This window comes from Ursus americanus, chromosome 7 (genome assembly GCF_024610735.1).
Source record: "Ursus americanus isolate L20-20 chromosome 7, mUrsAme1.1.p, whole genome shotgun sequence".
Taxonomy (NCBI): domain Eukaryota; kingdom Metazoa; phylum Chordata; class Mammalia; order Carnivora; family Ursidae; genus Ursus; species Ursus americanus.
Window position 1 is genome coordinate 79,410,703 of NC_142133.1, and position 25,036 is coordinate 79,435,738.

The 25,036-nt window shown below is 48.5% G+C and overlaps 2 protein-coding genes across 5 annotated transcripts in view; one reads left to right on the forward strand and one right to left on the reverse strand.

Annotated features, from left to right (window-relative positions):
• Positions 1 to 326: 326 nt before the first annotated feature.
• Positions 327 to 11,686, forward strand: ITGB1BP1 (integrin subunit beta 1 binding protein 1). 2 transcript variants are annotated; one of them, XM_087863873.1, is made up of 8 exons: positions 327 to 443; positions 3,294 to 3,400; positions 4,394 to 4,497; positions 6,751 to 6,829; positions 8,195 to 8,331; positions 10,123 to 10,215; positions 10,756 to 10,905; positions 11,455 to 11,686. In XM_087863873.1, the coding sequence occupies exons 3-8, from the start codon at positions 4,426 to 4,428 to the stop codon at positions 11,524 to 11,526; spliced, it is 603 nt and encodes a 200-aa protein (XP_087719999.1). In that variant the 5' UTR covers positions 327 to 443; positions 3,294 to 3,400; positions 4,394 to 4,425; the 3' UTR covers positions 11,527 to 11,686. The 2 variants fall into 2 exon arrangements, with proteins under 2 accessions (XP_087719999.1, XP_045631947.1); XM_045775991.2 differs by lacking the exon at positions 327 to 443 and adding an exon at positions 468 to 1,168.
• An 859-nt stretch (positions 11,687 to 12,545) lies between these two features.
• The window catches only part of ASAP2 (ArfGAP with SH3 domain, ankyrin repeat and PH domain 2), a 168,692-nt gene continuing 156,201 nt past the window's right edge, over positions 12,546 to 25,036 (reverse strand). For 2 of the 3 annotated variants that reach the window (XM_045775983.2, XM_087863872.1), the window contains 6 exons: positions 24,272 to 24,406; positions 22,818 to 22,989; positions 18,148 to 18,197; positions 17,618 to 17,709; positions 17,047 to 17,169; positions 12,546 to 15,024 (listed from right to left, as the gene is read on the reverse strand). In XM_045775983.2, the coding sequence (XP_045631939.1) occupies positions 14,950 to 15,024; positions 17,047 to 17,169; positions 17,618 to 17,709; positions 18,148 to 18,197; positions 22,818 to 22,989; positions 24,272 to 24,406 (647 nt within the window). In that variant the 3' untranslated portion in view covers positions 12,546 to 14,949. The remainder of the gene's footprint in view (positions 15,025 to 17,046; positions 17,170 to 17,617; positions 17,710 to 18,147; positions 18,198 to 22,817; positions 22,990 to 24,271; positions 24,407 to 25,036) is intronic. The other variant, XM_045775984.2, reaches the window with a different exon arrangement.

Consider the following 25,036-nt stretch of genomic DNA (forward strand, 5'->3'; position numbering starts at 1 on the left):
CGCGTCGTCTCGGAGGCGGGGCTTGGCGGGCGGGGCTGGGGGCGCAGGAAAAGCTGGCGCTGGAATTAGAACTGGAGTGGCTGCCCCAGCGTCAGTTCCCGGGGCTGTGGGTGTCTGACCCCAACCACAGGCGGCCCCGGCGGCGGGCCAGCAGCGAGGTGAGAGCCGGCCCCTGGCCGAACCAGGGCTGAGCCTGCCCGGGAAGGCGGGTCCCGAAGGCGGCGCCGGCGGGGAGGCCCGCTGTAGGGCGGATGGGTGGGGCCGTGGTGGGGGGGGGGCCGCGGTCCCCCCGGGGACCTGCCTTCCCGGGGTCCGGGACCCAGGCCCCGAGGCGGCGCGCGGCTGGGGGCGGGAGCTGAGGAGCGGGCCGGGCCTGCGGGAGGATGCAGTGCCCCGGCGCCCGGTTCCCGTTTGGGGTGGCACTGCAGCTCCTGTGACGACAGGTGTCATGTGTGGATCGGTCCTGTCGGATGCGGCGGCGGGCGTGGGAGCTTCCGCGGGCCTGTTTCCCGAGTCAGGCTCTGCTTTGTGGGGCGTGAGGAGCACTGCCGTTTTGTGCTGACTCCTGTTGGTTTCTGCACCGCTCCACCCCCCTTCCCCCACTGCGAAGGGCCCGGGTGGAGAGTGTCTTGTTTGCTGTTACCGTGCGCACCTGCACGTGGCAGGCACAACATAACGGTGCGGAAGGCGTGGGAAGTAGGGTGGGGTCGGGAAAGAGCTTTGGCGTGGGCCTCTCTAGGTTCCGAACTTGGCCCCACCCATGATTAGCCTGGCGACCTTGGCCAAATCCCTTGGAGTTTGACTTCTTACGGGGGTTGTGACACTGCAGTCTTGCTGGTCTTTAGCGAGGGTTACAGGTATCTATAGCGCCTAGCAGTGGACGGCACATGGTAGGTGTTCGGGACAGGAAGTTTTCTTCCCAGAAGTTTTTTCAGGTCATTAAGCATGTCCTCTGCCAGTCTGTGCCAGGCATTGGGTACACAGAGATGAATTACCTAGCCCCCATCTTTGAGGAGCTCACAGTGAGATAGTTCTTAAGTAGGCAACAGCAGGCTCGTGCTGCGATCAGGGTGTATGCTCAAGCTGTGGGGTACTGGCCCCTTAGCCCAACTTGGAGGTCCAACCAAAACTTCCTAGCAAAGAAGCAGCCTGAACAGAGTCTTGAAAGGTGAGTAAAGTTAGCCGAATGAATAAAAGGTGGAAGGGCATTCCAGGCAGACAGAATGGCAGGAGCAAAGCATGGAAAGGGAGCCGAGTGCGTGCTGAGAACCTGGAGACGTTCTGCATTCCTTAGAGAATAATCTATGAAGCTGTTTGTGGAAGATGAGACTGGAGAGGTAAATAGGAGCCCCGCCATGCAGGACCTTGCATGTCCTGGAGGAGAGCTCTGACTTCAGTCTCTAACTTTGGTGAGCCAGTGAAAGATTTTAAGCACGTTAATGGCATTAGATTTGAGTTTTAAAGAAATCATTTTAGCTGGAGCTTGGTGGTAGATTTGAAGTGGCAAGGAGTCCCGTTGGGACCTGAATTCCTTAAACGGCATGCCAGACTGTGTACCTGTGCACTGTTATGGGTTGAGGATCGATCCACTGCTTTTATAAGCTGATGAAAAAGTATTTGTATGCAGCAATGGTCTAGTGATGGCATGGGCCTGTTAGACGCATGGGTGAGCAAACTGTTCAGGTGGTAGATTCGGTGGATCTTAGTATTTTAGTCAATGTGGGGCCTAGAGGACATCGTGCAGTTGATGATTTCCTGGTTTCTACCAGAAATAGAATTTACTGAAAGAGAGAGGAGAGAGGTGGAGCAGATATGAAAGGGAAGATGAAGGGTTTGCTTCAGGCATTTTTGCATTTGCAAGTTTGGAATATCCAAGTGACAATCCATATCTTTGGCCTCATTTTCATGCACGGATAATCCAGAGACAAGAATGGTTTGCCTAAGAGCATGCATCAAAATAGCAGGTCTCAAAGGCTTTAATAACATGTCTTCCTCTCTCTCGGCTCCTAGACTGGCCATGGAAAGTCTTAAGGAGTTGCAAAGGCATGGTAATACCAGTGGGGTGATTTTCAAAGCATTCTAGTATTCCAGGATTTGAAGGGAGCTTCAGCATTTCACTAGCAATAGAATCAAGTTTTATTTTAAAATCATATTTAAAGTTGTTACATATATTGAAATACATATGTGTGTGTGTGTGTGTGTGTGTGTGTATATATAGATATTTTTTTTTTAGGATATAATGTCCTTAAATATGCTACCCATCAGTATTTTGATTGATCAGAGACCGCTAACATGGTGCTTTATGCTGTTAGGTTAACCCAGTTTGTGTAGACCTGGGAATAAGGCTCTCTTGCCATCTCGTCCTGACTGAAGAGCATCCCTTGAATGCGGGGTGATCCATGGCAGCAGGCGATCCCCCGTATAGCCTGCTAATTCATCTTCCCCTTTGTACTTGTATCCTACGCAGCTAATTCTCTACCCACAGCCTGTCATCTTTCTGAAACAGAGGTCTGATCCTTTCACTTGACTGCTTTTTAACAGCCCCTGGAGTCTTTCTGTTAAACTCAAAATAAACCCCAGACATTTGTTGTGGTTTGCAAAACCTCCTGTGGATCTTTCTCCTCATCTATCCCTCTGTCTGTCCCTCTCCCTCCTTCTTGCTCCGGTGAAAGCCACATTGGCCTCTCACTGTTCCTTGCAGGAGTCCCGTGCCCTCAGGACCTTTGCACTTGCCCTACTCTCTGCCCAAATGCTCTTCCTCCGCACTTACGTGGCCGCCCTCCCTTCTTCAGGTCTTCTTATGGTTCACTTCCTCAGAGCAACTTTTTCTGTCTAAAACACTCACCCTTCCTTCCGTCAGTTGCAAATCCTTAACTTGCTTTTGTTTCCCTCATATCAGTTGTTCCTAGCAATGTGTTTGTATTTGGTTTTCTTGTTGGTCTGTCTTGTCCCTCTGAGAATGCGCTCCCTGAGGTCAGGTCAGGGGGTTAATCTGTCTCATTCACTGATGTGTCCCTAGCGTCTAAAAGGTGCTCACTGGGTACTCAGGAATGAGTGCACAAATCAGATTTTCTTGCTACTCCACAAATCAAGCAAAAACATAGAAATAAGTTGTATGATGGGACTAATGAAAAAGCTTGGGCTTGGGAGTCAGTCTTGGGCAAGTGGCCTAAGGTCAGACCCTGGTGAGTGGACTGAGAATGGGGTCTCCAGATAGAGTGGGAGAAACTTCTCAGGGAGCAGGGACATTCAGTGACCGCCCCATGATTAACTCATTCTTTTTCCTTCATCAGGTACCTTGTTTTTCTGAAAAGAACTGACTGTGTCAGGATGAGAGGAAGCTCTCTGTGCACACTGTTGTCTGTGGGACCTTTGAAGACCATAAAGTAGTCCTTCTACCGTAAGCCGATTCCCTTGTTCCCTCTGTAGGATCCAGTCTTTGGTAAAAATTTGTTAGGTTATCTACTCATGACGCCTCCTGAAAGATGGGTCACAGTTCCCTCATCTGATAAAATGCAGATTATAACCTACCTTCTGTAAGCCCCCTGAGGCTGGGGGCCTGGAGCCCCCAGCATAATGTGTAGCACAGACGAGGGAAAGCCTTAAAAAAACATCTGAAGCACTGAATGTGTCACCAGATTGTTGTGAGGCTAAAAGTGACACAATGTCTTTGGAAGCGTTTGAACTGTGAACTGTTATGCAGGTTAGTTAATTTTTCAAATATAATAGATGTGGTCCTATGAAACGGGCAAGGATAAATTTTGTTCCCAGGCATTAATTATTATTTAAAAAAAAGATACATGTAAGACTGACTCTGGAAAACTTAAGGTCACCTCCTTCCCTGGCCTTACGGGAGCGAGGAGGAGCGAGCTGGCGCCTGGGAACGTTTTTGTGTCAGCTTTTACTTAAAGATAGCTCAAGACGTTGAGAAAAATGCACATTTCTGAGAGGAAGCTAGGTCTTCTGTTCTAAGCCCTACCATTTCCAGAATGTCAACCCGAGATAACAACTGAATCTGGGGGGCTTGGCTGGTAAACTAGTATGTCACCTATTTTACTAATGTCTTGAACTGATTAAAGAGAAGCGAGGCACTCGAGTATTTTGAGAAGTAGATGACGCGTGTCTGCTACTTCTGAGAACAGTGCCTTTCACAGCCATCGGTGCAACAGGAAGGTTTCTGTCCTCTTGACGCATTGGGTTAAATTTTTCAAATCTAAAAAGAAAGAAAGAATGAAGCAATAGTATCCAAATTTGGTGGTCAAAGGAAAAGATTTCTGTTTCCAGTAGGAGGACTACACCGCGGACGGAGAAGGAATTGATGGGTTTTTATTCCTATTGTAAATGATTTCAAGGTGGTTTTCTTGCTCTAACTCGCCACCGTTTGTTCTCCTAGGGGAGCTCCTTTGGATCACGCTATGGTGAAAAATGTTCCGGAAAGGCAAAAAGCGACACAGTAGTAGCAGTTCCCAAAGTAGTGAGATCAGTACGAAGAGCAAGGTAGGGGCTGGGAACAGGACCACAGTCCCAAAGCAGTGAGCGTTCTGTTTCTCTGATTCTGCGCAAAGCCTACTGACCGCGGCACAGCGGCCGATAGTCCTCAGACCAGGTGTATGTTGACACTCATTTTTGGCACTAGAGACACATTCTGCACTTGATTTAACTTTCTTTTGTTCTGGAGAGTTCCCGAAGTGATTAAATTCATGAACCGAGATGGCACAGGACGTCTGAATGGTCTCACTGAAACACTGATTTTTAAATGTTTTACGTGATCGAAATTGCAGGCCCGTCCAGGGGCCGGAGCTCTTGAATTCCGGGGTGCGGGGTGCACGTGCATAACTAGAATTCTGTTTACTTAATAGCAAATGAGTTGGATCGTGAGGCAAATGCCATGTTTAGGGCTCTAGAGAAGTGGGGTGTATGACTGCGAAGGGACCGTAAAGGCCCGAGTCCTCGTCCCTGGACCCAGTCCTCGGTTCTCACAGTTTTCAGAGACGAGCGTGCGCAGTGCCAGGATGCGGTGAGGTGGGGGGGGAGCCCGCGGGCACCACACCGAGTGACAGTGGCCACACCTCCGTGAATGAGGACACACATGACGGCCACTCGGGATTTTCACTGAGCCGAGATGCTCCTAGCCACAGTGTGGAAACTGGACGTTTTAGGAATCCTGCCTTAGCGTGGGAAGACTGAGTTTTCTCGAAGGTTTCTGAACTGAAGCTAGTCAACAACCTCCCTGCTGTTGGCTTTGCAGCCCTGGTGTGAGGACCTCAGCCTGGGAAACTGGTCAGGCCCGCTTCTTGTTTTCTAGACCAGACAAAGGATAGAGGGAGACTCTATGACTCGCTGCTGGCGGGGTAGATTTTCGGATTCCGAAGGGACTTGCTGACGCCTTGAGATGTTAGCTCCAAGCCATGGGTTCTCCGATGTGGCCGGTGGGGCTGGGGCGGGGCAGAGGGGGCCAGCTGCGAGCGAGGGCCTTACCCTGAAGACGGTGGTGACCGCAGTGTGGTCTCTAAGCCAAGTTGTGACTGTTAGGTTTATTTTAGGTTGATGGAAGCTTTCCTTGTCTGTTCTGAACATGGGAAAAGCAGACCGGCTTCTCCCTTCTGCTCTCCTCGTGCAGAGAGAGGTTCACTAGGCACTGGTGCTTCCAGCGTGGGGGAGTCGTTTGGAGCACAAAAGCTCATTCTGTTACTCACTTCAGGACTGTGCTCATCTCAGAAGTCAGTCTGTTTGTAACAGCATCTAAATTCCAATTCCCTTCCCCTCACCCGTTGAGTATGTGCGTTATTTCGTGTTCAGCACCACACGTAAGATTATGGGGAACATCTCTGTGCATACAGCTCTCTGCTCATTTTACATTATACTCTAAGAAGGGCAGTTACCGAAAAAGGGAAAAGACATTTATAAGACCTGATACATTTTTGTATTCCCCTTGATTCACTTCTTGAACATGGAAAAAATTGGAGTATATTGCTCTTTTAAAATCTAATTTTGAGGTGCAAAGAAGTGACTAATTTTTTGAATCAAAAGTTTTCCCAGAATGTTATTTCTAAAGAAACAAAGCATATCCAGAGCCTAGTTCTGTGGAACATACTCCACTAACCTGTATGATTCTTCATGTTTTGCTTAACAATTTTGCTGGTTTTCCTTTGCAATCCACACTGATAGCTGTGCTCTGGTCTGCCAGTTGGCCGGTGCATGACCGAGCAGGCCAGGTCAGACTAATGGCAGAGGCACGGGGATGGGGAGGAGGAGACCTCGATCGGAGGGCTGGGCTATTTCCTGGATGTAACCTTGGGTAATTCACTTCACCCTGCTGGCTGTCTTTGCTCATTTTATTATATAGGGTCATACTCCCGGCCTGCTTTCTGCGCGGGGTTCTTTTGGGTTCCGTGGAAATCACGTGAAAGCAAGGTGTAGATTTTCACCGACCCAAATACCCAAATACCCAAATACCAGCTCTTTCAAGGAGGCAGAGGCAGTAGCTTTGTTCATCCTGGGAATGTCCACAGCACAGTTATCCGATGTTGTGTTCTGGGAAGGGCAGGTGGGACTACCTGTTTTTTGGAGTTTGCTGTAGAATTCGTCTTTAGGAAAATCTGTCACAGTCGATCCGCCTGAGTAATGGACCTGCTTTGTCAGTGTTGATTCAGCTGTAATAGATAAGCAATTTAAATGTTTAGTAGAGAATTTGAGAGAAGAGAGTGTGTCTAATTCTGTTTACCTTTTTGTTTGTTTGTCGTTTCTCAGTCTGTAGATTCTAGCCTCGGGGGGCTTTCACGATCCAGCACTGTGGCCAGTCTCGATACGGATTCGACCAAAAGCTCAGGTACAGAGAGGGCTTGGACCATTTATTAGGGCTCTTAACTGGCGTTCAGAGTTTTACCAGAGCAGCACAATACACTTCTGTGTATTTGAGGTTTTCCTTTTCTCCTCTGCCATCTCGGACAAGAGTTTCAAAATGGCCCAAGATACAGTGGGACGTGGGTGGGCGTGAGGATGGTGGCGAGATCCGCTGTGCGTGTGGGCAAGTGGCCCTTCCCGGCTCCTAGAGCAACAGTGTGTGGACAGCCTTGTGGTAACAGTTTAGAGGTTTCAGACGAGCTTTTTAGGACAAGGAATGGCAGAGTGTGAATTATATTGGAATTACGTTGTTTGTGGGACGTAGGAGAAGCCTCTTGCTCATTGAAAGGGTGGAGGAGCCGCTTCCCCGGAGACCCAGCAGCTAGTAAACATCGGGCGCACGGTAATTAAGGGTAGCATCTGTCACAGACCCTCGCAAACGTGTACGCAGCCACCTGAAATTAGTAGCTCCTTAGAAATCAAAAGGTGGCTTCTAACCCAGGCCAGTGAACAGTTAGCATCCAATTGGAAATACAAAAAAATATTCATTTTTCTTGTCTACAGTCTTTCCACTTCTCCCTTCAAGATCATAGACTAATCAATCTGTGAAAAGTGGGGACGACCGAGGGGTAGGATGAAGATAGGAACCGTATCATGTACAAGAGAACATAGTAGCATAAGGTCTGTTATTTTTGCTTCCCGATGCCTTTAAAGTATTAAAAATGTGGGCATCTTTTCTTACATAAGCATAACCTAAAAGTAACCACATAGTATCGCCTTAACATGGCAGCTAATGTAATGCATTGTGGCCACATCGGCCCTGGCTGGATTTTACAGCACACACACTTCTTCAGCCTGTTGCCATGTCAGGTAACTTAACATCTGTTAATGTGAAGGGACTTCCTGTCTGGCATTATTCCATCCGCAGGGAAGAAAAAAAAATTGTTTTTTTTTTGACTGGGAGAGGTAGACCAGGTTTGCTGAATCAGGAAAACAAGTTAACAGGGAACATGGTAAAGAGGGAGAAGAAACCAAAAAAAGCTTAAATATCTTAATGTACCATGAAGGTACCCAATCATTATGTAGTCGGCATTTTATTTTTCTCCTGTTTTGATTTATTCTTACTGAGATTTTTATACATTTAGTATATTGCAAGTCACTGAGGAAGAGGTTAAATTCCAAGTTCTTTCCTATAACTTCAAGTAATCTTGCATTAACATTTTTTTATTTTCATTAAAGTTCAAGTTCTGATGACACAGTCTGTTTTAAATTTGCGAAGGGATTGAGGGCACGCTGTAATGCAGATATTTCTTTTGAAGTCTTACTGTTACAATTTTTCTTTCACCTTTAGGACAAAGTAACAACAATTCAGATACCTGTGCAGAATTTCGAATAAAGTATGTTGGTGCCATTGAGAAACTGAAATTCTCTGAAGGAAAAAGTCTCGAAGGACCATTAGACCTCATAAATTATATAGACGTTGCCCAGGTAAAAAAAAAACTTTTTTTTTTAAATTTTAGAACATCCTAGAGAATAAATTCATGGCTTTGGAAAAAGGTGTTCCACGCTTTTATCACTGTTAAAATATTTACGGAACGCTGTGATCATAGGTGTCATAAGGTGCCTAGAGACGGAGTCCCATGGGAACAGAGTTCTTTTCTTCAAAAACAGCACTTTTTACTTTTTTCAGGCCAACTGACTTCCTCGTTTAAATGAGGAGCTGAGTGCGGTGACGGGTTATATACACCATAGGTCTGGCTTTTAAAACAGACTGGCAGACCTTACTGAATCTCCATTGAATTAGTCGCAGCTCCTTCAGTATTCTGCCCCCTAGTGGTGATGACCTATGAATGCACTCACACCCTGTTAGCAACAAGGATTGAGGTGAGGTGGGCTTCAAAAACATATCCCAGTCAAGATAAAAAAAAAAAATAAATGATCATGAAGGAAAATTAAGAATGAAATCAAAGACAAAGCAAAGATGTAAGGTCAGTGCATGAAATATTGTAAGATCTGTACTCTTGCCAGTGTGGGAGTGGATGAGCCAAGTAGGTTGCTTCCTGAGTTTCCAGAAAATGGAATCTTTGTGTTAGCAAGGGGTATTACCACAATAGAAAGATTCCTTTATCAGTTCTTAGAGCGCTGGTGACTCTGAAGTCTGTTTGGTCTGGTGAATCGTGGAGAATGGGATCACTAAATACGATGCTTCGTGCCCTTGTAAGGCACAGGACGTCTCTTCTGTCTGAGGAGAACCAGCCAGTCGAATGTGCATTTCACAGAGACCTCTTGGTAGTCTGGACTTGGTGTCCCAGCGTTTGGTTTGGCATCTGTCATTCCAATGAGTGCAAGCAACACCTCACCTAAGTATTACATTGAAAGATTGCTAATGATGTTTCCCCCCAGAAGCGCGTGACGATTACTTTCATTCTGTTCAGGACTGCTGAGTTTCTCGGATCACTGTAGACTTCGGGCTTGTCAAAATGCCATTAATACAGTAGCGTTAGTTTTATCCCATCTTTTGATTCTTGGAATGGTTGAACCCTACTGTGAGAAATCACTGGAAGAGGTTACCGTAGCCACATGGGGACCCAAGAATCAAGGCATGCAGATGCAGCTTCTTTACCAGAATTTCTTTAATGTAGGCGAATGGTTCCACACAGGTATTTACAGTATGGAACGGCTACTGATTGCCCACTCTTTCTGTTTTATCATGCATTAGACAAGTAAGGCAGTATTCTGGTTTAGGGGATAAACCAGGATAATCTGCTAGGGAAGACATAAGCTATCATCTGCTGTTTTGTTTCCAAGTACTCGCGCATCAAGCCCACAGCCCCGGGATTTGGGGGCAACCAGACACCTACCATCCGCATAGGAAGTAAACTGGCTTTGAAGAGGGGTTCCTGCAGCCTATTTCCTGATGGTTTCCTGTGCTGACATCAGCATAAGCTTTGAGTATTTTGAAATCTAAATACCTTTACTTTTCTAATGTAAATATTTAAGCCTCACTGGGATCTCTGAGAGGGATCTCCATTTGCAGTTAGGGCTAACATCCAGACAGATGCATGTGAATTTTGCTCAGGTCTGTGGACCTTGAGAACAAAACAAAACCATGGCGACAGTTTTTCTTCTGCCTCTTTGAGGAATAATTTTTGCTGGGCTGTTGTGTACCCTGCATTCTTGAAAGGGTTTGGATTTGTGATGGCCAGATATTAAACTTATCAGATTTAAGGAATGTAACATACTTTTAACGGGCTCATGTGATTTATTTTTACTTTAAAGCAAGATGGAAAGTTGCCTTTCGTTCCAATGGAGGAAGAATTTATTATGGGAGTTTCCAAGTATGGTATAAAAGTATCAACATCAGATCAGTATGTAAGTAATAGAATTTATTAGGGGAAAAAGTGGGTTTCAGGTACTTGGGAGTCAGGCTGCTAAGGACCCACTTGTTCTCTCTGCTCATTTGCAGAACTGTTGGTTGGTAAACATTCCTGGCACCAGGTCTTAAAAAATGACCGATTTCTTAGGGTGAATGAAGAGAGGCCTCCTTTTGCTTTTCCTGGATGGTAGGGCCCCAGCCAACACCCCCCACTGCTGGCCCCTAATGCGGCTTCAGCTTAGGGCCCCGTGCCAGCTCATAGCAGCCGTCAGCTTGGATGCTGGGCACAAAGAACAGGACCGTGAACTCAGATCTTACTCTTGTCTTTCTGGAATTTTTAGTAGGAAGGGATAAGCCTGAAGGCAAACTGCCCCATAACTGAGCATTCTGGAATGTCCCTTTAGGGGTAAAAAAACCTATACAACTGTTTTCTGCCAGAACCACAGATATGCTCTGTTTAAAGCCTCAGTAAATGCTGCACAGAAAATGCCAGTATGTCAAAGAGTCTCGACCTTTCTTTTTCCTGACTTCTGCAGGATGTCTTACATCGGCACGCTCTGTATTTAATCATCCGGATGGTGTGTTACGATGATGGTCTGGGGGCAGGAAAAAGCTTACTGGCCCTGAAGACCACCGACGCAAGCAACGAGGAGTACAGCCTCTGGGTCTATCAGTGCAGCAGCCTGGTGAGGTTTCACGTTGCCTTGCTTGGTCTCATTCATCAGGCGGGGTGGTCAAACCAGAGGAGACGGATGGTCTTCTCAGAGGCTGAAGAGGTGCCACCTACGAGGCATCTGATGCCCGGCAGAGTGGGGGTGACCGTCAGCCCGTGGTCAGCCAGCTGCCCAGACCTGCCTCGGGCTCTCAGTGGTTGGGCCAGGTTAGCACTCACCTGTGCCGGGATCTCAAGGGCATCAAGGGCAAGGCAGACACGACGCCGGGGAGGCAACCGTGGCGAGTCCCCCTTGAGCAGAAGCCCCTGCTGTTCTGTACCTGTCATCTCACTGACTCATCACCTTCCCGAAGGCCCAGGGCCTACACGTTACCCCGCAGGAGCTCCTCTGGAGGTAGCGCAGGAGGCGGCCAGGGGACATGGTGTGTCCCGAGCTTCCCAAAGCTGTTGGTGTGCGGGGGAAGGGGAGGTGTTAAGAGGGTCACATTTATACCTTGCCTGGCCACACTAATTCAGGAAGAAGTTGGTGAAGTCTCTTACGGTATGTTTTTCACTAACGTAGGAACAGGCACAAGCCATCTGCAAAGTTTTATCCACCGCCTTTGACTCTGTGCTAACATCTGAGAAAGCTTGAATTCCGCAGTCAAGTGCAAGCAGACTTCATGTGGAAGGGCAGTGGTCTTCAGCCTGCACTGTTGAACTACTATGATCCTCGGCTTGAGATTTTCTGAAGAAATGCAGTGTATAAAATAGTGATCATTTGCTTTTCTAATAAAATGTGTCTTATTACAGTGCGTTTACTCTCAGTGAGGTTGTCTACTTTCTGGGACTAAAAGAGAAACCTCAACTGTCACTTTTATTTTTTTTTAGATTTTATTTATTTGAGAGAGAGCGAGCGAGCGAGCACGCACAGGATTGGGGGGGAGGGGCACAGGGAGAGGGAGAAGTAGACTCCCTGCTGAGCAGGGAGCCCAACACAGGGCTCGATCCCAGGACTCTGGGATCATGACCTGAGCCAAAGGCAGGCACTTAACCGACTGAGCCACCAGGTGCCCCTCCTCTGTCACTTTTAAACACAAATGAGCTTAACACCTAAGTGTCCCAGATGTGCACGCAGTGAGTGGGTGAGCACAGAGGGCTTTCCGAGGAGGACCTGTCACCTGTCGCGCAGCACGTAGGCCCGCTGGCTGGGAGCTCTGGTCATGCTGGTCTGGAACAGCAACGCTGCCAACTCAGGTCACTAAAAGTAAGGCTTTAAAAGTATACGTCACGGGGCGCATGGGTGGCTCAGTTGGTGAAGCGACTGCCTTCAGTTCAGGTCATGATCCCAGGATCTTGGGATCGAGCCCCGCGTCGGGCTCCCCGCTCAGCAGGGAGTCTGCTGCTCCCTCTCCCTCTGCCATTCCCCCGCTTCATGTGCTTTCTGGCTCTATCTTTGTCAAATAAATAAATAAATAAAGTGTTAAAAAAAAAAGTGTATGTCAGGATGGCATGCTAGTAAACCAAAGTATTTACCTCAGAGTTCAGAGAAGAACGATCACCGCGCATGTTAAATAGTGTAGAAAGCATCTCATGTCAGGCTAGTGGGTTTTTCTAAAGGACTATTTTAATATGCAGTGCTTAAAGGATGAAAACATTAAAAATAACACTCTGTCCATTTAAAAGTATTTTATTTTTTTCCAGTCAAATGACTAGTTAACAGGAGGAGTCAACTTACTGAACATGCTCTAATTATAAATCATTGTGGTGAGGACAACGAAAATAAGAATTGATTTAGGTTATACAATATACACAGTTGCGCTGCAACTAGACTGAAGTCATCAAGTGAATGAATCGAGTATCATACATCTCAAATCACATTCCAAGCCGCACATTACGCTCTCCGCCCCGTAGCAGATCACGCGGGACCTGGGGGTCTGCGCACGTGTTGGAGTCCTCATCCCTAGAAGTCAGATCTGACGGAAAATGGCATGCAAAATGCCAGAATCCTGCAGCTAAGTTCATGAAACGTAAACTTTAAATATAAATAGTTATCTACAATGTTTTCCTTCCTCTCAGTTGTTTTTTAATTTGCAAAGAGCAAATAACTAGGAAAGGATGTTAGCAGGGAAGTTAATATAATTTCTCCTCTGGCAAGAGTAGTATTAATTACTGCACAATAGCACCACCAAATTGTCAACTGGAAAAGATATTTCCTAGATATTTATGTACCAGTGAACCTGATAGATTAGTTTGGGACTGGTGTTGAAATGTTGGTGAGAATCAACTTGAATTCCTTAGATAGCTGGTACCAAGTAGTCAAAAGGCTGATTATAAGACACAGATGCAAGAGGACTGTGTTAAAATATACATAAGAAGTGCACTGTGCAAAATATCTGTTTACTTTCTTAAATCTATGAGGGAATTAACTAAATGAAGGGTTCAAACAACAGAACTTAACAATTAGTGAAAAGAGATGTAGTGCTTTAAAAAAAAAAAAAAACTTTACTTACAGATCTAACACATTTTTACCCGGAACTTTGAAAGGCTTTAAAAAGCAATTGCCACACAACGTCGTAAAACATTCCAGTTTGTTCTGTTTTCCTTTATAATAGCAACAAAAAGTACAATGCGATTAAAAAAAAAAAAAAGCTCTGCACTTAGAAGAGTCTTGTCTAATAAAGACGGGCTGCTCCAATCAAATGTACCTTCATCACCATGCAATGAAAGCATCACTGCCTCACTTTCCAAGCCCAGACCTAAGCTTATCCCTTCACTTCTGGCAAAAATCCGAGTGGGCATTATTGGCCTATTTATTCTGAAAGAGTGCCAAAATGTCCAATATTCCTATTATGAATCTTATGCTCACTATTACTAAATAGAGGTATGACAGTCAAGTTCGTGAAACTAATGAATTCTGATTTTATCACACACAACCTAATCCCCCCTCCCCCAGTAGCTTCAGTTTTAAGAATGACGTGATGGACTTGGTCGTGAAACTGGGATGTCTGTTCGGGAGTCTTTTATTACCTGGGACCTACAGATTCCGGATATGCTCTTGATTACAAACAAATGGACAGATTCGAGTTCAAGACAGTATAACTACCATTCCTGTCGGTATAGTATATCAATACAAGACACTAAATTGAGTAAACATTCCCGGGAGCCGGAAAGGGAAGGCAGTGGTACACTCAGCAGGGAACAGCAAGTGTGTGTTAACAGTGGGGTCTGCACCACAGTGCTCTAGCTGGGTGACGGAGGAGGGTCGAGAAGGCGAATTCCAAAACACCTAAAGCATATAGACTAGTTTAAAGTACTGTTTTTGCAATCCATCATCCTTAGTTTTAAACCAAATTCAGGAAATGCAGGTTTATAGAACGTGGAACTGAATTAGCGCTATAACCATATGCCGTAATAAACCATGGGTAGTTTTGCTAGGTAGGATTGTTCACAACAGGCTACACGCACATGCAGAATACAATGGGAGTTGCAACCTCACAAATTAGGGCTGGAAAGTACAATGCTAACATGTAAATTTCCAAGTTGCTTTAACTAAACCTTGGGTGGATTTCGAAGGAAATCTTTAAATGTGTCTTTTAAAAAAAAAGTCTTTAAAGGTGAACTGATAGCATTTTATCTAGAAAGTCCAGGGCTGGGTTACTTCTAAAGCAAGTTTACTGACTTCCTAGAAAACTGCACTAAAGGGTCACTGACTCTAGAAGTGGGCCAAGGAAAGGCTGGAAGAAAGTCTTTCTAATACGCACTTTCAGGTTCAGCTAATTCTGTAGATTGACGATCTTGATTACGTAGAGTTAAAATAACTTTTCAGTTCACCTTTTAGGAAATTCCGTTTTTCCCTAATAAAAAGTATGGCAGTATTTTATGAAAACCACAAATTATAAAAACCATTTATACATACAAGTTGCCTTTGAGTTTGTAAAACAGAAGGGCGGAGTTAGAGAAAGTGGGCTACCGGACAATACATTTCATGACACTGGTCATCTGGCAAGAGCTGTGGTACCAATAACAAACGGGAACATAACAACTGTTAAAAGAAGTGTTTTTGTTCAGTAGCAATTCAGTCAGCAATAAAGTGCACAAATGATACGGGAAATGCTCCTTTGCGACTAGGATCTCCGTCAATGTGGCCAATCTGAAATGAATAAAAGTTTTGGTGGTTATAAAAATTCTAAATGTTAGAAACTTTGAAGGACAATGCTATAGCATTTGGAAAAAAAATGTGTTCAGAAGAATTTCATGTGAGAAAGAATGACTTGGGTAAGACATCTAAACTATCTTCCCTTTTTTCTTTCACTCATGCTTCAAATATAGTTGACCCTTGGACATATGGAAGTTTGAAGTGCCACCGCCACCCTACTGCAGCTGAAAATCTGCGTCTAGCTTCTGACCCCCCAAAATCTTACTACTAATAGCCTACTGTTGACCAGAAGCCTTACAGATAACATGAGCTGTAAGCTAACACATATTCTGGAAGTTATATGTATTAAATGTACTGTAAAGTAAGCCAGAGAGAAGAAAATGTGAAGAAAATCATAGGGAAGAAAAAATACACTTAAGTGCTATCCTGCATTTATCAAAAAACAACCCTGTGTAAGTGGACCCACGCAGCTCACACCCACGTCATTCAAGGGTCAACTGCGGTGCCCGCCAACCATCAGGGAGCGTTAGGGCAGGCAGGCCAGGTGTCTGCACGGAAGTATACGCACCAGGGTCCTGGCGTCCTCGGGAGGAGGCAGGACAGCTGTCTGACTCCTGCCCCCCACTTGCCTCTTTTTTTCTTTAATGAAGAAACCGAGTGGCAGAAGTTGGTGAGTTGCAAAGTCATAGAAAGTGGCAAATGTGTGACTTGGCTCTATTTAAATGTAGTCAAGCGTTTATGGAAGCTTCAAAAGATGCATTGATTTTCACTCTGGGTAAATTATGTAAGTTATACACCAAGTTATACACCAAGTATGATCTCAACAATGTAAACTACATAGGTAAGTGAAAGTCTGAAAGAAAACCACTGTAATACAATTGGTTAGACTGGGGGGGCGCTGCTGAGATTATGGGCAGCGTTTACTCTCTTCTTTATACCTCTCTGTATTTTCCAGTTTTTGAAACAAAAAACTGAAAAAGGTATTTTCCAGATGGCTGAGCCCACCGCCAGCCTGGAGCCCCACCCTCAGGCCGCGCTGGACACCAGTGTGAGAGCCAGACCTGCTTCCGCTCTTGGGCCGCGGGGGCAGTTGGGGATGGAGGAAGCTGTGGGCGCAGGCCAGCCACACAGCAGAGGCTCAGGGAACAGAGGCCCCAGGAGCAGCAGCCCCCTTCCCCACCTGGCTGCTGTGCGTAGCAAGGCCGACAGAAGAGGGAGCCCTGGCGAGCAGACACTCGAATGCCGGGAGGGGAAGAGGCGGCACTACTGGCAGCACTACTGCAGGGCCCGGAGCTCACAAAGCTCCTTCTGCCGGGGCACCACCTCACTGGACAGAGCAGAGCAACATCCGAGCTCGGCCTACAGGGCTGGGCCCTTGGCGTCTACTGTGTGGCAAACACTGCCAGCCTCACGCGCGAGGGCCGCTGTCCTCATTTTTAACAGAGCCTCTTATTGGGGGCCTTCTGTATCATCTGTCCTGTGATGCTGTGGTGACTTCCCCTTCATAGACGAGGGGACTAGGCTTAGTGACATAATGTCACCATGTCTGTTAAGTGCTGAGTCTGGATTCTTAGGGCCACCCGGTGAAACACCACGTTCATGCCATTGCAGCTCCCAGCTGGACGTCACGGCTCATTTCAGGACCAGCAGTCTTGGGGGCTCTGCCCCCTAGGTCAGCTTTCTGTAAGCCTCCCTCCATCAAACTGGTGATGTGGGGGATGACAGTACCACCTCTAAACTCAAAGCCTCACTTCAGACCCTGAAGTGCACTCTGGAAACCGCAGCCCAAGTTGCCTACACCCTAATGTGGGAGAATCCCAGCCCTCCGGGGGGATAAGTGAGGCCCACGCAGAAGTGGGTCTCCGTGGAAGAGACGTCCGAGGGGCAGCACGGCCAGCAGTCCCGAGGATGCACAGCCAGAGGGTCTGACCTGGGAGCAGGCCTCAGAGGCCAGGTGGGCAAGGATTCAGCTCCGCCCCTTGCAGGCACATCCTGGGCCCAGGCCCCCCGACTCACCCACCACTCTTGGTCCTCCTCCCCGTCCACGATAATCACATCCCCCTCGGAGAACGTCAGCTCGTCTGGGTTGTCGGCCACACAGTTATAGAGAGCTTTGACCCGCTTGGGCTTTAACTTGGTCTGTATCGAGAAGAGGAAGGGTCAGAGGTTAGTGTGGCAGGGAGGCATCGGCTCATGGGCAGAGAAGGGGGCCACTTTGTTTCTAACTGGTCCCAGGGGGCTGACCACAGGCCCAAGAGCCCACAGGTGTCAAGATGGGGGAGGTCAGTGTAACTCAGGGGCTGGGGGACTTCTAGGAGGCCCAGAGAAAAGCTAAGCCATCCCAGCTGAGTGCAGACAGCTAGGAGGAAGGCAGCCTGGTGCCTGGGGTGCAGGTGGGGGTCCGTCCTGGAGCTGTGCTGAGGGGGCTGAGCCCACTGACTGGAAAGCTCTGGGTCCCGCCCAGATCCAGGAAGAGGCCGCCCATCCGCCCAGCAGGGGAAGAGGGAAAGACCTGCTTCCTCGGAGACACTCCTGCTCACTGCCGGCCTGAGCAAAGACGCAGGAAACGAGGGGCTCTTCCACTTACTGTCTGGGACTTCCTGGGCATGGGAGCTGGGGGCTGCAGGACCGCGGTGTTGGACAGAGGACCCAGAGCTTCCGTTCCAGACAGATCCACTCCTATAGGGCCAGAATGAATCAGTCACAATATGCCCTCAGGCATAACCAATGAGTTATAAACAATTAATATAATTGCTACAGCATCACGTCTGAAGGGCAGGTTTCCAGAGCTTTCCGGATCTATGGAGGGAAAAGTCCCTCAAAGGCCCAAGCACCTGTGACTTCCATGCAGCCTCTGTCCAGTGTGCAAGGCACGTGAGTGTCACGGATCGGGACAGATGCCGCCAGTTCCTCCACAGCTTTCCAGGTCCCTGCCCAGGCCTCCCTGCCCGGCCCCCACCCGAAGGGGACAGGAAGGCAGGACACAGTGCAGAGCAGCCCAGGAGCAGAAGCAGCAGAGGCTCCGTGGAAGGCAGGGGCGCAGCTGGGGCTGGAAACCTCTCCCACGCTGCCCCCACAGACGCAGCAGTAAACCCTGGGCCCCAGTGAAAGAATTACCAGGTCCTCTCGGCTGGCCTTTGTTGATCAGTGAGGTCGACTTGTCAGCCCTAAAAGAAGGGGAAAGTAGATTTACTGATGCCTGAGGCCCCACAGGCATGTTCTCGGCCCCCACCTCACCCCCTCTTTCCAAAAACCATAGATGGTTATCTATGCTCAGAGCGAAGGTGAAGAAAACAGCACTGAGTTTACGCCTATTTTCAAGAAACTCAGAAGACCTAACAAGTGAAGGCCCCACCCACCTGACAGGTCTTACCATGTGATTTCCATCGATGTCAAGACAGAAATTATCATGCTGCCCCCCTTTGCCTTCAGTCACCCCCAACTATGAAAGGCCCACAGGAAAGGCCTGATCCTCAAAGACACCAGTCAGCAAACCTTTTTTCTCAAGGGCCAGATGGTACACATTCCAGGCTTTGGGTATGAAATCTCGTGCTGCCACCACAGCATGAGAGCAGTCACAGAGAACACAGAAACCCATGAGTGGGGCTGTGCTCCCAGACACTTTATTTATGGGCACCGGAACCCAATTCTCACATAATTGTCCTGTGGCACGAGAGACTTCTTTTGGTTTCTTCAACCATTTAAAAACCTGAAAACCATCTCAGCTTGTGGGCCACACAAAGAGTCATGGGGCTGATCAGGCCTGCGGGAGTAGTTTGCCGACACCTGCTCTAAGAGAACACGTGTAAAAACCCAGACGTAGACCCAGGGTAAGATTAGGGTGGATGCTTCCTTTACAAAGAGGCCCCACCAGCATATTCTTTCACAACAGAACTCCACCAGGCGGCGAGGACATGCTCCCACCCATCCAAAGTGGTGTTGGAGACACCCTAGCATCACCTACCGTGCCCGCTTCCCCACCTCTCCCTTTGGTCACATGAGAGGAGAGAAAAGAATCCCAAGAAGCAGGTAAAATCAGGTAAGACTGTGCTAGAGAGGACACACACGTAGCAAGGACGTGCCCAACGCCGGGCACTGGCAGCCAACAGCCCCTGTTCTCAGAGCCGCCTGACACCGGCGGGTTCTCATCTAGAACTTCAACACAGAAGTTGGCGTCTGAGAGAACAGCCCGTCTGTAGCTACGACAGGGGAAGAGGGGAGCAAGCTGAAGCAAGACGCAGACCCTGATGCAGGAACCCAGGAGAAGCACAGCCTGCGGCCACTCAGCATAGACGTGAGAGCGTCCTCCCTACGGCGTAACTCAGTAGCCAAGGAGACCGCGGACGTGCCACTTGGAACAGGAAGGCAAGGATGTGCACATTATGTTTTGGAAAGAGATCTCACAAAGCAGCATTAAGAAAGTTCTGAGAGTCTTCTGGTTAAAAAAGGAAAACTGAAAAAAAAAAAAAAAAGGAAGACTGAAATACATTGACTTCCACTTTCTCCCAAGAAAAAAGATTAGACAAAACTTAAACCAAAAAAGTACAAAGAGAACCTGAAGAGGAAACATTCTGGAAGCAGCCACCGGAGGGAGGAATCCTAACCATGCCAGCTCACCTGTGGAGGGGGACCCCTTGCGCAGTGAGGAAACCCTGAAGGACCGCCATCTGTGCTCTGAGCCCCCAAGGCATATAAGCCCCTGGAGGGGAGCGGGGTAAGGCAGGGCAATAAACACAAAGGTCGTCCAAAAATCTGCTCAAGGAGCTACTGAATCCCTAGATACCCAGCCCAACCCTGAGTAGCCTAGCAACTACCCTCCCTCAACCCACTCAAGACCAGAAGTTTCTATTCTTGGAGAGGGCAGAATAGAGGGTGTCTGGACTAGGGGCTACACCAGTGTGGTTTTTGGGAGCATCTTTTAAAAAATGGGGGACCAAAGGCACCTGGGTGGCTCAGTTGGTGAAGCGTCTGACTCTTGATTTCAGCTCAGGTCATGATCTCAGGATCGTGAGATTGAGCCCCGTGTTGGGCTCTGCCCTCAGCATGGAGTCTGCTTGAGATTCTCTCTCCCCTTCTGCCCCTCTCCCCACCTCTCTAAAAAAAAGGGGGGGGGGGACTAAGTAAAAGCTTAACTTTATTTCTATATTCAACTCCTAGAAAACCTGTTCCCTTCAGGCAAGAGACGAAGACTGTTCTCTAAGGAACCTGAGCTGTTCAAGAAAAAAGGCCCCAATGACCAAAGAGCTCTCCAGTGAAACTGCCCAGTGAGACGCCCACAGCCAAGCCCACACGGGCAGCTCTGTGCATGAGGGTACAGTCTGCGATCAGTTTTAGTGCCTCAGCTGAAGTGGCAACGTTTGGGCAGGGAACACCAGATTTCTAGGAAAAAGCCTCTAACATAACAGAAGTGAAAACAAAGATAATGGACATGGAAGAAACAAATTATTCAGAAAAGCAAAAGCTAACATACACAAAAACACCTCCCCAAACCCATCATTAACAATCTGAGACGAGAGAAAATGATTCCATGAGACAAACAGAATACTATTAACTTGAAAATTATATGATAGCTGACATGAAAAGCTCAGTAAAAGAACTGGAAGATACAATGAAGAAAATCTCCCAGAAGGTAGATTTAAAAAGCCAGCCAGCCAGCCAGCCAGCCAGCCAGCCAGCCAGCCAGCCATGCAGAAATGGAAGCTAGGAAGCGGCAGAGTGCCGGCCCCTAGGCTGTACAGAGCTGCATTTCCAGCCCCGGCCTCCAGATGGAGCCCTGGCACCGGCTCTGGTCCGAGGCACCCTTTCGGGTACCCACGCCCCCACCCACCCCCAGGAAGTAACCCTTGGCGGGGGATAAAGAAGGTGGCCTCAGAAGTAGAAAGGGTCTGGGTCTCCCATTCACCCCTTGGGGCTCCAGTACAAGCAAGAATATGGGCACTCAACTTCATGTAAGAAGTCAACCGCCATATGTTAAACCACCGAGATTGATTCAGGGGGAGGCTGTTAGAGCTGTCAGCTTATCAGAATAAAGAGAGAAAAGATGCTACATGTACAGGAAAGGCCAAGGGAGTCTGATATCTGAATAATACAAGTCATATTAAAAGCAAGAAGAGAAAAAACAGAAATTAAGGCATTAAAAAAAATCAACAGAATTTCTCAGAACTGAAAGATGTAGTTTCTATCCTGAAAGGCTCCATCATCTACCTGGTGGCATGGATGAAAACAGACCCACCCTGGGGAGTCAGAGCCTCAGCAGGGACAGGAGGCCTGTCGGGGTGTGCCTGAGGGGGACAAGGCAGGCAGCTGCCTGGCGGGACAGTGAGAGAGCCCCCAGCAGGGTGAAGAAGACCTCCATGGGGGACCCTAGAGCTCAGCAGGGAGAGGGAGAGGTGGAGGCAGAGATGGGAGCCAGATTTCTCACCACTGAGAGGGGAGTAAGGAGCACAGAGAGAGAGATGATGAGAATGAACCCTGTGGTGCTCTGAAAACACTGCCCCCAAATTTCTTCCCGAGATCTAGAGTCTGTAACCATTCTGTGCTCCTGCACCGTCCCCACCTCAAGTCTGGGTCTGGGTTCTGCCACTGTTTGATCAGTGACACATGGCAGAATTCTCCAGGGCTGTGCCTGTTTCTTGGGATGCGTGCTTGGGCCCAGCCACCACGATTCGAGGAAGCCCTCACCACATGGAGAGGCCAAGTACAGGTAAGTATTCCAGCACAGCCCCAGCTGACAGCCAGCACCAACCACCAGATGCGTGGAGTGGAGAGGGGTATGAGCCCTTCACCTATGAGTCGCTTTCTGTGTCGAACCATCCCCAGCCTCTCAGACTTTCCAGTTAGGGCCCCAGATATTGTGGAGAAAAGACAAGCTATCCTCACTATGCTGATCCAAATTCCTGACAGACAGCGTCTGGGAGCATAATAAAATGGTTGTGGCTTAGGTCAGTAAGTCTTGGTATGGTTTGAAATGGGAGACAGTGCAAACTCATGGATTTGAAGATTGGATAGAAATACAGAGATAAATGTGTTCACAAATGTTTATCTACATGGTCATCTATGCATATACGTGTGTGTATCCCTGGTTCTGACCCCTCAGAGGGCCTGCCTCGGAGTGGTGACCCTCCGAGAGCAGTGAGCACACAAAGCACTCAGATCTTGGCTTCTAAGTATCATGGCCACTAAAAGAAACCGTTTTCTACTATCAGGATCCAGCTTGAGACCATGAACTCCACTCTCTGGTAAAGGATGTTAAACTGACAAGTGGCAAACTTTGAATGGGGTCTGAGGACTGGAAGGTAGTAATGTGTCTTTGTTAATTTTCTGACTGTGCTGGCTGTATCATGTCTATGCAGGAGAACATCCTAGTTTGTGGGAAATATACGCCCCACACTGCAGAGGACGCATGTAAGCAAGATAATCTTGTGAGTGAGCAACAAATTGAACCTAGAGCCCTAGCATCTTGACCTCAATTCCCGAAAACCCAGTGTCTGTACTAAACAGAAGTCTAAATTCATTATGTGGGTATAAGATATTACATTTGTATGACATTTTTACAGTTTAAGAATTCTTGGTAAGTTATTTTTAAGACACTTGACCCTGAAGGAGTAGTTAGGTGACACCTGAACTCGAACGTCATACAGTAGAAGCACTGGAGATTTCAAATGTTTGCACGGAAATTTCTCCAGATGAAGTAATGGGGCCATCGCCACTTGCAAGTTCCTTGAGTGCAAGAGGCAAGGAGGGCCATGTGGCCGGGCCCTGAGGGGGGCTTGAAGACAGGCGGTTACCCGGGAGTGGGCCTCTTCTGGGGGAGGCGGCTGGGCGGCTGGGGCGGCAGGGGTGGGGGCGGGGCTTTGCTCAGTGGGATCCCAGGCTGGGCCGGCTTGCTCTGCTGGCTCAAGGCTTCTACCACACTGGGCGTTTTTGCTACTGGAGGGGGCGGTGTGGGAGCCAGGGGATCTGTGGAAAGAGAAAAGGAGAGGGATACAGAGGATCAGACTTTGTCACTTCCCCAGCCTTCTCACCAGAGGCTCTTCTGGTCAGGGCTTCCTTTTTTTTTTTTTTTTTTTTTTAATGGCAATTTCATAAGGGAAAACACCCTCCTTTCACTGTAGGTTTTTAGAAAACCGTATTGGCAGGGAGTCCTTCCAAGCCTCAAGGATTAAAATGTTTCTAGGAGCCTGTGAGCATCTTCCTCTGTGGGGAAGCCACCTTGAGACCTGGAGAGACAGCAGCAGGAGGCTGAGGCTGGGGCTGGGTCCTCAGAGGACCTACGGGCCCCACCCACTTCAGGCTCCCAGCAGGTCAGTCTGAGAGAGCCTGTAAAGAACTCACCCTGTAAAGGCTCCACAATCTGTGAGGGGACCAGGGCAAAGAGGTTATTATTTATTTGCAGAATCAGAGGCTGAGGCTCAGAGAAGTGACGTGCTTTCCCCAGAAGTGAGAGCATTGGTAAGACAGGGAGCTGGAGCCCTTGGCTCCTTCCCCTGCCTCCCCCTCTGACAAACATTAGTGGTGCCCCCACATATCCAGTGTCCTCATCCCCCATCCTTGTTGAGGCGGCAGCCCTGCTCAGGACAGGACGGGGACACCCAAGGAGCCTTCCAGTGCCCCCAGCGCACGCACACGTGGTACTTACTGCAGCTGGGGCTGGGCCGCTTCTTAGGCTAAAAACTGCAGGAACAACCTGGGTACAACACTGTGCTCTCAAAGCCAGCCCCGAGAGACTGGAGCGCCTCCCACCCACAGCCCACGCACAGCGGGAAGGACACGGGCTCAGGGCTTGCCCCACTGATCCAGTAAGGCCATTCCTCTGCCCTCGTCCCCTCCCCTAGGCCCTGGGCCTGTCACCCACATGTTGACATTGAAGAAAAACACATACCAGATCACATCCACATGACTGGGCCCAAATACTGAGAACCACCAAATGGCCAGAGGAAATGAAGCCGTGGGCTGGTGCGTGAAAGGAAGGAATGTCGCTGAAGTGTGCGGGAAGACAGAGGAGGAGAGCGTGTGAGCCCCCAGGGCGGGGGGCGGGATGCGGGGTGCGGGACAGACAGGCATCTGCAGCTGGGGAGGGCGGCTGGAGGGGCTGGCGGGGGCACACACAGGGCTGGGCTCCTGGCGGCGTCTGCCTGCGGGCGTGCGGCTTCGCAGCTCCCCCCACGTGGCTGCCACAGCACCCCCCAGCCATCCAGATCCAAGAGCCCATTGGCCAGAAAGGAAAAAGGAGCGAACGTACTGGTAGATGTCACGCGGAGAGGGGGCAGCGGTGGATGGACAGCTGGCGGATCTGACGAAGATCGCTGCCTGCTTGCACCGTCCACACTTACAGAGTTTGTCTTCCACAGGGCGGTAGCGGAGGAGGCTGTCTGAACTGCACACACACCCACATGCACACGCACGCACATGCACACGCACGCATGCACACGCACAGGAAGGCACGCACAAGCACAGAACAAAAACAGAAACAGAACACTGCATTATTGATCCTCTCTCTCAGAAAATGGTAAATATGACCCTTCTAGAATAGCATTATGACCACAAACAGAATCCTGATTTTTAAAAAATTCTTGTCTCTGGTATCTGGACGATAGAGACTTAGACACACCGAACCAATGATGTTTCTGGGAAAATTACCAGCTGGTTTTCACAGTCTTACTCATTTTCTTTCTCAAATATAAATACTGTTTGGGGATGGACATGAAAACCACAGTGACACGTCCTGAGCACGGGGCTCAGGTTGCAGAACGTCTACTTGCCTCTCCCTGCTCACTAAGTCTGCCCGTGGCTATGTGCGGGTCACTGCCTGGCCCAGGGGAGCACCTGTTCTCAGAGCACAAGCAGAGAAGGGTGCAGACCAGAGACAGGTGAAGGGCTCCCCACCTCCTGCAAACATTTCTGGCTAAAAGTCAGCACACATGACATCCAGGGCCCAGCTGACACACTGGGGAGACAGCACCACCTAGGTCACAGTCCTTCCTCTGCCCCCCTAGAGCTCCATGCA

Bases quoted from the DNA above. Each gene is read 5' to 3' on its own strand.
- ITGB1BP1 (XM_087863873.1), top strand. From the start codon at position 4,426: ATGTTCCGGAAAGGCAAAAAGCGACACAGTAGTAGCAGTTCCCAAAGT. The intron at 6,830-8,194 runs GTACAGAGAGGG...TTTCACCTTTAG, and splicing joins GGATTCGACCAAAAGCTCAG to GACAAAGTAACAACAATTCA. The intron at 10,906-11,454 runs GTGAGGTTTCAC...TCACTAACGTAG, and splicing joins TCTATCAGTGCAGCAGCCTG to GAACAGGCACAAGCCATCTG.